At 46.1% G+C, this 7,500-nt stretch overlaps 2 protein-coding genes across 3 annotated transcripts in view; both read right to left on the bottom strand.

Annotated features, from left to right (window-relative positions):
• The window catches only part of prkg2 (protein kinase cGMP-dependent 2), a 25,984-nt gene extending 22,795 nt beyond the window's left edge, over positions 1-3,189 (bottom strand). Inside the window, exons 1-2 of the mRNA XM_062543895.1 lie at positions 3,055-3,189; positions 1,833-2,182 (exon numbers count right to left, since the gene is read on the bottom strand). Of these exons, the coding sequence (XP_062399879.1) occupies positions 1,833-2,182; positions 3,055-3,189 (485 nt within the window). The remainder of the gene's footprint in view (positions 1-1,832; positions 2,183-3,054) is intronic.
• Positions 3,190-7,218: 4,029 nt separating this feature from the next.
• rasgef1ba (RasGEF domain family, member 1Ba) overlaps positions 7,219-7,500 on the bottom strand; it is a 51,962-nt gene continuing 51,680 nt past the window's right edge. For both annotated transcript variants that reach the window (XM_062543015.1, XM_062543016.1), the window contains exon 14: positions 7,219-7,500. This exon is cut by the window's right edge and continues 1,730 nt beyond it. The gene's annotated coding sequence lies outside the window, so the exon portion shown is untranslated.

Genomic DNA, 7,500 nt, shown 5'->3' with positions numbered 1-7,500 from the left:
GAAAATCTCCAAACTCAGCGGGCAACTTGCCCACTTGTCCTATCAGATCTCTTGGAACCGGTCATTAACGGATTGCTTGAAGACACTGCTCAAACAGTAATCTCATGTGCTCACCACCTATACAGTATATAAGTGGACTGAGGCCTTGTCAGGACTGGATCGTGGTTGTGGAAAGAAAGAGGCTGAGGAGAAAAAGGTGAAACTGTCTTTGTGTCATCCAGAGGCAAAATGCTGACAACCAGGATTGTATCTCCCTATGGGAATGCCTGATGATTACACAATGCTTTTAAGTTTTTTAGAAACAAGCCAGTCAGTCGGAGCAACCCTTTTCTGATCCGCCCCGACATTGATTCATCATTCTGAATCGGCCATAAGCTAGTCAAAGGTCAGTCAGTGATGGAGGAGCCTCCCCCGCAAAACAGAACTGATTGGAGCTACAGATGCTCGTTAACTGGCAGGCGTTATCAGATGTTCGACTGTCACTTTGGTCTGCGGTTGCCTTTAAAGTTTGTCCTACACAGTGTACAGAAGAGAGGAGATGAGTGTGTCTGTAATTTCACATTTTTCTATAGGCTATTACAAGAGCGCTATCAGAGCTAATGCTAAGACAAAAGCGCTAATTTGAGCTAATCAAAGTGTGTTTGCTGAAGTGTGTCTGTTGGCGCACTCGGAGTGTGTCTCTCTCGTGTGTCTCTGCCGGGGCATTGTGGGTGTTTATGATTCACAACAGCAGGCTAACGAGGGCGCAGTGGTGAGCGTGCTCCATTCAGCCCCCCCGGGGGGGCTCCGCTAACGTCTCATTAGCCAGCGCTCTCCGCTAACGTCTCATTAGCGCTCGTTTCCCAAGACACAGGAAGAAGGGGGTTTATGAATCACAGCAGGGGCACGGCAGCCGCGCGGGACGGAGCAGCACAACACAGCGCAGACACAACACAGGGGCTGGCGTGGGCTGGCGTGGGCTGGCGTGGGCTTAGCTGCTTCAAGGAGGCGAAGCGACAGGCACGGCTCAGCTTGACGCACCCGGGATGCATCTGCTCACATTTCCATCTCAATGTAGCATTCTAATTGGCGACCGAGGCAGCCGTTATCCATACAAACAAGCACTCCTGAGAAGAACATCAGAGAAAGACCCAAGGGGTTATCAGCGGTTTAGTAGTGGTGATGGTGGTGATGTACATCACTAAAAGGCCATCCAGGGCTATTCATGGGGGATACACGGCTTTTGCATCTTTAGTCTCTCCCTCATTCTCTTTAATCTCTTCACCTCTCATCTCAGATGGGATTGGAAAGACAAGAGCGTGCCTTTTAACAAATGAAGAACACAGTGAGTTTGTGTGTGGTTGGTCAATGACCAGAGTGGTCACTGTTTTGAAGTAGTACAGAGGATGAATACAGTAAGGAAGTATCATACTTCCGCTAATATGAAGAATGTTATCTTACGTCATCCAGTAACTGGCATGCTAACCCTGAAGTGTATTTGCAGGAAATGGAGAGCTAAGACTGTGGGCAATGGGCATGTCTGTGTGCATGTACTGGCTGTTCTGAGCCAATCAAGCTGAAATGAAAGGATAGCAGCTGGAAACAGCTGGTTCTTTCTCTTCCCATATCTCTTAGTCTTTCCTTGTGTTTTCCTTCTGTCTCTTTCTCTTTCTCTCATCCCAACTATTTATCCTGCTCTGTTTCTCTATTTTCTTGCTCTCTCTCTCTCTCTTCTCCATGTACCTCTTCCTCTCATCAGTCCTCTCTGTGTCCCTGACTCATTCTGTCTATCTCTCTCTCTCTCTTCCCCTTCCCTTCCCCCACAACCCCTCCCCCATCTCTCACACACGCACCTAGCCTCCTTCCAAACGCGGGCTTTTTCCAGGCTGAACTGAGGCAGCGTGCCCGAGTCGTAGGTCCTGGACGAGGGTTCGGCCGACACGCCGGCCTTGGCGCCTCTCCTGCGGTCCAGCGCGGCCCGCAGCGGGTCGGGCCGGGCCCGGGGCGGCGTAGGGGGCTGCGGGGGGGCGGCGGCGGGGCTGTGGAGGCGGCCCAGCTGGAGGCTGTGGTTCTGGAGCTGCTCGGTGAGCTCCCCGATGACGCGGCCCTGCTGGAGCAGCTGCTCCTGAAGGCAGCGCAGCTGGAGACGCCGCGAGTCCAGCTCCTCGTCCCGCCGTCTCAGCTCCTGCTCCAGCTCCTCCACCTACACGCACACACACACATACATACACACACACGCATACACACACACATACACACACACACACACACACACACACACACACACACACACACACATAATGTATATTTAGACATACACATACACACTCACACCAACATTTGCATTAACAGTACATACAGTTAAGATATGCATGCACACACACACACATACATTTTTTTTTTATACTTCTTACTTAGAAACACACATACATACATCTCTCTCTCTCTCACACACACACACTCACACACACACACACACACATATGCAAAAAGGCACAGAAGTACATGGTTTTCCACTTTGTTCTGAGTTAAAACCCTGCCTCAGCGGGCCTCGTCTGCTGCTAGATTATCCAGAGACCCTTGTGCTCTCAGGAGATGGACTGTGGTCATAGCACTGAGCTTCCTCTTCCTCTTTCAATCTTCATCTCTACCTCCTTTTCTCTTGCTGACTGAAACCATGGAGTTGAGCTCCCTCTCTCTTTCTCTCTCTCTGTCTCTCTCACTCTCTCTCTCTCTGTTGGAGGTGTTCCTCACCTTGGCCTTGAGGAGCTATGTGGAGCTGGGCTTGTTCTCTTTCTCTCCATCTCTTCTCTCTCCCTCTCTCTCTGTTTCTCTCTCTCTCTCTCTCCTGGAGGTGTTCCCCACCTTGGCTTTGAGGAGTTTGGTGGTGACTATGGAGCTGGGCTTGTTCTCTTTCTCTCCATCTCTTCTGTCTCCCTCTCACTCTGTTTCTCTCTTTCCCCCTCTCTCTCTCTGTTTCTCTCTGTTTCTCTCTGTTTCTCTCTCTCTCTCTCTCTCTCTCTCTCTCTCTCTCTCTCTCTCTCTCTCTCTCTCTCTGCTGGAGGTGCTCTCCACCTTGGCCTTGAGGAGTTGGGTGGTGGCCTTAGATCCCGAGCCCCGGCTGCTCTCTTTGCCCTTCCCTCGGCCGCTGGAGCCATGGGGCCCGCCAGGGGACTTCACAGACTTCGCCTTCACCGACCCGTTCCCCATCCTCTCAGCCCTGGGCGGTGCTGGATGGATATGGATACACACACACACATACGCACACAAAAGATATGTAGGGGTCAATAGAAACAAACAAAGGTGCAGACATGGTATGAAAATGTGCACAGACACAAGCACACACACACGCACACACATGTGTGTTTGTAAAACACATACACAAGCTTGTGGTGCACAAGTCCATAAGTACACACACACAACTATAGTAACAACACACACACACACACACGCAACCACCTCTTCACAGAGCATTGCACTGTGTAGTATATATTATTAAAAGCACGAACAGGTTAGCAAGCTGTCTAGTTGAGCGCGCTCTGTGTCGTTAGCTTCATCATCACGGGTTCTTGCGCTGATTGAGTGAAGTGGCCCGTTCTCTATAAACCACCATGGACCTGGCATGGCCCTCACGCATCACGGGTCCGGCAGACCAAGACCCAAACAGAAGGAAAAGTTCACACAACCGTACGGGCACAAAGCACAGAAGCATACGACTATAAATAGATCTTTTAGACATATGGGAGGGGGGCTTCAAGCTTAAAGCTGTCGCATTAAATAAAGCAAGGGGGCCCTCCCAAAGCAGAAGCGTGCGAAAGGCAACAAGGGGATGAGGAGGAAAGGAAGGGGAGAACATACAAGGAGAAGTGATAGAAAGAGAGAGAGAGAGAGAGAGAGACATAAAGAGAGAGGGATTTACAGAGAAAGAGAACATGGAGAGATGGTGAGATTTAGAAAAGATCAGCCGAGCTCTGTGCCCTGTGATGTCTCTGTCCAATCAATAATTCAGAAGGCCTGGAGGTATTGAATAACATCAGCGTCCTGACAGCGGCCCGCGACACTCGCTCGTAATTGTTCAGGAGGTAAAAAATATGTTCGCTCTTACAGCCTCTCACACTCGTGTCCCAGTGAAGCGAACTGGTGCCTAAAAGAGGCAGTGCACAGAATCTCCTTATTCATTCAGCTCCATTCATCCATTCAAGACACGCAACGCAGCAAGGCTTACGCCACACACAAGACATTTGCAGGGGACCTTTCCTCCAAGTCCAACTCCTCCACACACACTCACACACTCACACACAGGCTCTCTTTCAGACCAAGATTCAGACCGAAAGCCCACAGATTATCACAACAACAAGGGCTTTTGTGAAAGACTACAAACTGGGACACAATGGAAATGATCTAGCAATGTTAAATACGTAGAAGTAAGGCCAAATCGATCCGAAACTGGCTAAATCAAAGTGATATATGTCTCGAGAATAAGTTGAATATACATTCCTATCGATTTTGATAACTTTACAGGTAAATTTGAAGTGTGCTTCTCTCTGTATTCTACGCAGAGCTCAAGATGAAGCCTATGGGCAAAATATCATCATGAAAATGTATCACTGACTGTTGCAACAGTAACATCCCTGGTCTGGTGATGTGTATGGATTTAAAGAGTTTTATCTCCAAGACCTCACAAGCAACCCAGCTATGGTTTGAACTTGCCACAAACAGCGCAGTTCCTGTTCCCTGCTGACAGCTTGATGGGCGCATGAATAATAGAGAAATGTGAGTGCAAAAAAAGTGTAAATCCGATTTGCATAGTTCAACTCCAGAAAAAAAAAACATGGATATAACCTACAGTCTGTTCTTGTACCAATTAAAACATATATACACATAGTACATTCAGAATACGATGCCAACATACCAAACCATTTTTTTCAGTTGACATTACACCTGTTCATGATTTGGCGTCGGGGTGGCTATACTTCAAACATGTCACAGAGGTCTTGGCGAAAATAAATTCTAATACCATAGGATACGTTACCGGTTTTAGGTGCGATCCACGGTCCAAATAAACAGCTGAACTTCAATTCATCAGTGCCAGCAGGGAACAAGCGAAGTCGACGTAAAAATGACCATCAAAGCGCAGTTTGTTTGAACATCTCCTCTCAAGGCGCAGGGCAGGTTTGACAGCTCGGCGAGATTGGAGTGCTGGACGGCTCAGCCTACGTGAAGGTCCCAGCGGACCAACCCTGCTCCGCTTCACTTATCCAGCCTGAATATGCAGGCGCGTTGCCCCCATGGCTGACGAGGGTTTTCTCATTTCTCCTTACAAGTGAGACGTTTTGTAGCCTAGTTGGACACAGCTGAGTCTATCTTTGCGCGTTTGAGCATCTGCGGTTGCGTTGTGCCACATCAACCACGAGATCATAGAGGCGCTCAGATCTTGCCAGAGGCTTTTCTTTTCTATGGGACAATAATGTAGCTGTGATAAAGATGTCTTCTGAAAAGAAGGCAACTTTATTTACTGCTACATACATGTCATGTGTAGGCTATTGCAATGGAAATAAAGATCCAAACGTGTGTAGGCTATCTTTGTAAATTATGTTCTGGCGTTATTAGAAATAATACAATCTTAGCAAGTGTGCTTAGGCGAAGCTTACATGGTTACATTTTTTTTTTTTTTTGATACTGCTGTTTTGGGGTTTTGATCTGTGAACTGGTCAGGCAATTAAATCGGATAATATTAAACAAAGTTGTGTGTGATTGTGTCCATATCAGAAAGTAGCCTAATTCACAGAATATGCAGTCTATTCTGCTTTGTTTTCTGGTTCACTAGTCAGTGAGGTTGCTGATTTCGTGTCACAAAAGTATACAAAACATGTCCATGTGGACATACCTTCAGGAACACGAGGAACACAGTAGGCTACGCCTTTCTCCTTCTCAACAAAGATATAAACTTCCATTTATGACCACATGAGGGAACCACATTCCAATAAATCAATTAGCCTATTTCCAGTTTTACACAAATCCACTATTAAACGTATAGGTTTAAAATAACATAAGAGTTGTCTGCAAGACATTTCTGCTCTCAACCGATCAGATATAAAGTGCAAAGTAAATGTCTCTTACGAAAAAGAACTACTACAATACAATTACATGTATAGCCTATTGTACTTTATGGCAGTGAATACAACTTATATGAAGTTCTGTAATATCTTTATACCCTCTAGAGTTCATATGTACAGTCGGCCCTATGGTATCACTATAGTATATCCATTATTCGGATAATATCTCTAGTACTCCAATGAGAGTTGCCCTAAATTACCAGAATTCATATTTCCTAAACACCAGACATTAAAGGGTTCGACCTACTGTAACCCTTTGGATACCGTCTGCAAAAATATCCCATTCTTCTATGCTAAAGAAAACACATCTTTAGGTGTACAGTATGCTAAATCTGCAGATTGTGATAGCTCAGGACTACCCCTATGTGGTTATGTGCTGTATGACATGTCAACTAAATTATGTAAGGTCATGAATAACATCAGGTATAGGGGGATTTATGTTCTATCCATATAGTAGCCTACACACTCTTTGTCATTGTCCAAACCAAACTAGCTAATTGTTGAAAGTGTGAATCTGGGGGTCAACTCTAGTCCATAAAGTTGAGGCAATCTGAGATTTACACCTGCACTTCCATTCAGAGAAATTCCCACTATTCTCTGATAGGGAGCTCTGATTGTCAGGCTTTTGAACTCTTGAGTTGACTCTGGAGGCCAATTATTGTTTGTGCCTGAATGAGCATCAAATCTTGAAACAGTAGAAATCTGCCCAGAAGAAAGCACTCATGTCAAATGTGTGAGTGTGAGTGAGTGAGTGAGTGAGTGAGTGAGTGAGTGAGTGAGTGAGTGAGTGAGTGAGTGAGTGAGTGTGTGTGTGTGTGTGTGTGTGTGTGTGTGTGTGTGTGTGTGTGTGTGTGTGTGTGTGTGTGTGTGTGTGTGTGTGTGTGTTGATGAAACACACAGTGGCTCAGTGGGGGCATAGAGAATAAAGTGAGGTGATAAAACAACCATACAGGGCCTGGTCTCTCACCCCACCCCTGAGGGGATGGACCCGCCCCCTGGTGGTCAAGTGCAAACATGCCCATTCTGAATGTCTTTCTATTATGTTAGTGAATTGAACTAGTTCTCCGATTGAAGCTAAGTTTAGGCTGACATAAAACACACAAGTTGTACCGGAAAGTTCATTTTTCATGTGCATTCTTTTTATTAAATTCATTATTCCTTCAAACACAACAGCTTCATACCTCAAGGATTCTTCTATGCCATCCAAACATTTCAAATACACAACAATGTACACAGGGAAGGGGAAAAAAAGCACAGCATATTTCTGAGTTTCCTTTCGAAGGGAAAAGCAAAAACAAGGTGAGCGAGACGTCAGTCAATGGACTCAACTTCATTCTGCACGCTGTCACCCCCAAAACACACATTCGCTCATAAAAAGCTTTATAAAAAAATATTAGGTAGGGAA

This window comes from Sardina pilchardus, chromosome 8, assembly GCF_963854185.1.
Source record: "Sardina pilchardus chromosome 8, fSarPil1.1, whole genome shotgun sequence".
NCBI classification, from domain to species: domain Eukaryota; kingdom Metazoa; phylum Chordata; class Actinopteri; order Clupeiformes; family Clupeidae; genus Sardina; species Sardina pilchardus.
This window is presented reverse-complemented; position numbering and strand designations above follow the sequence as displayed.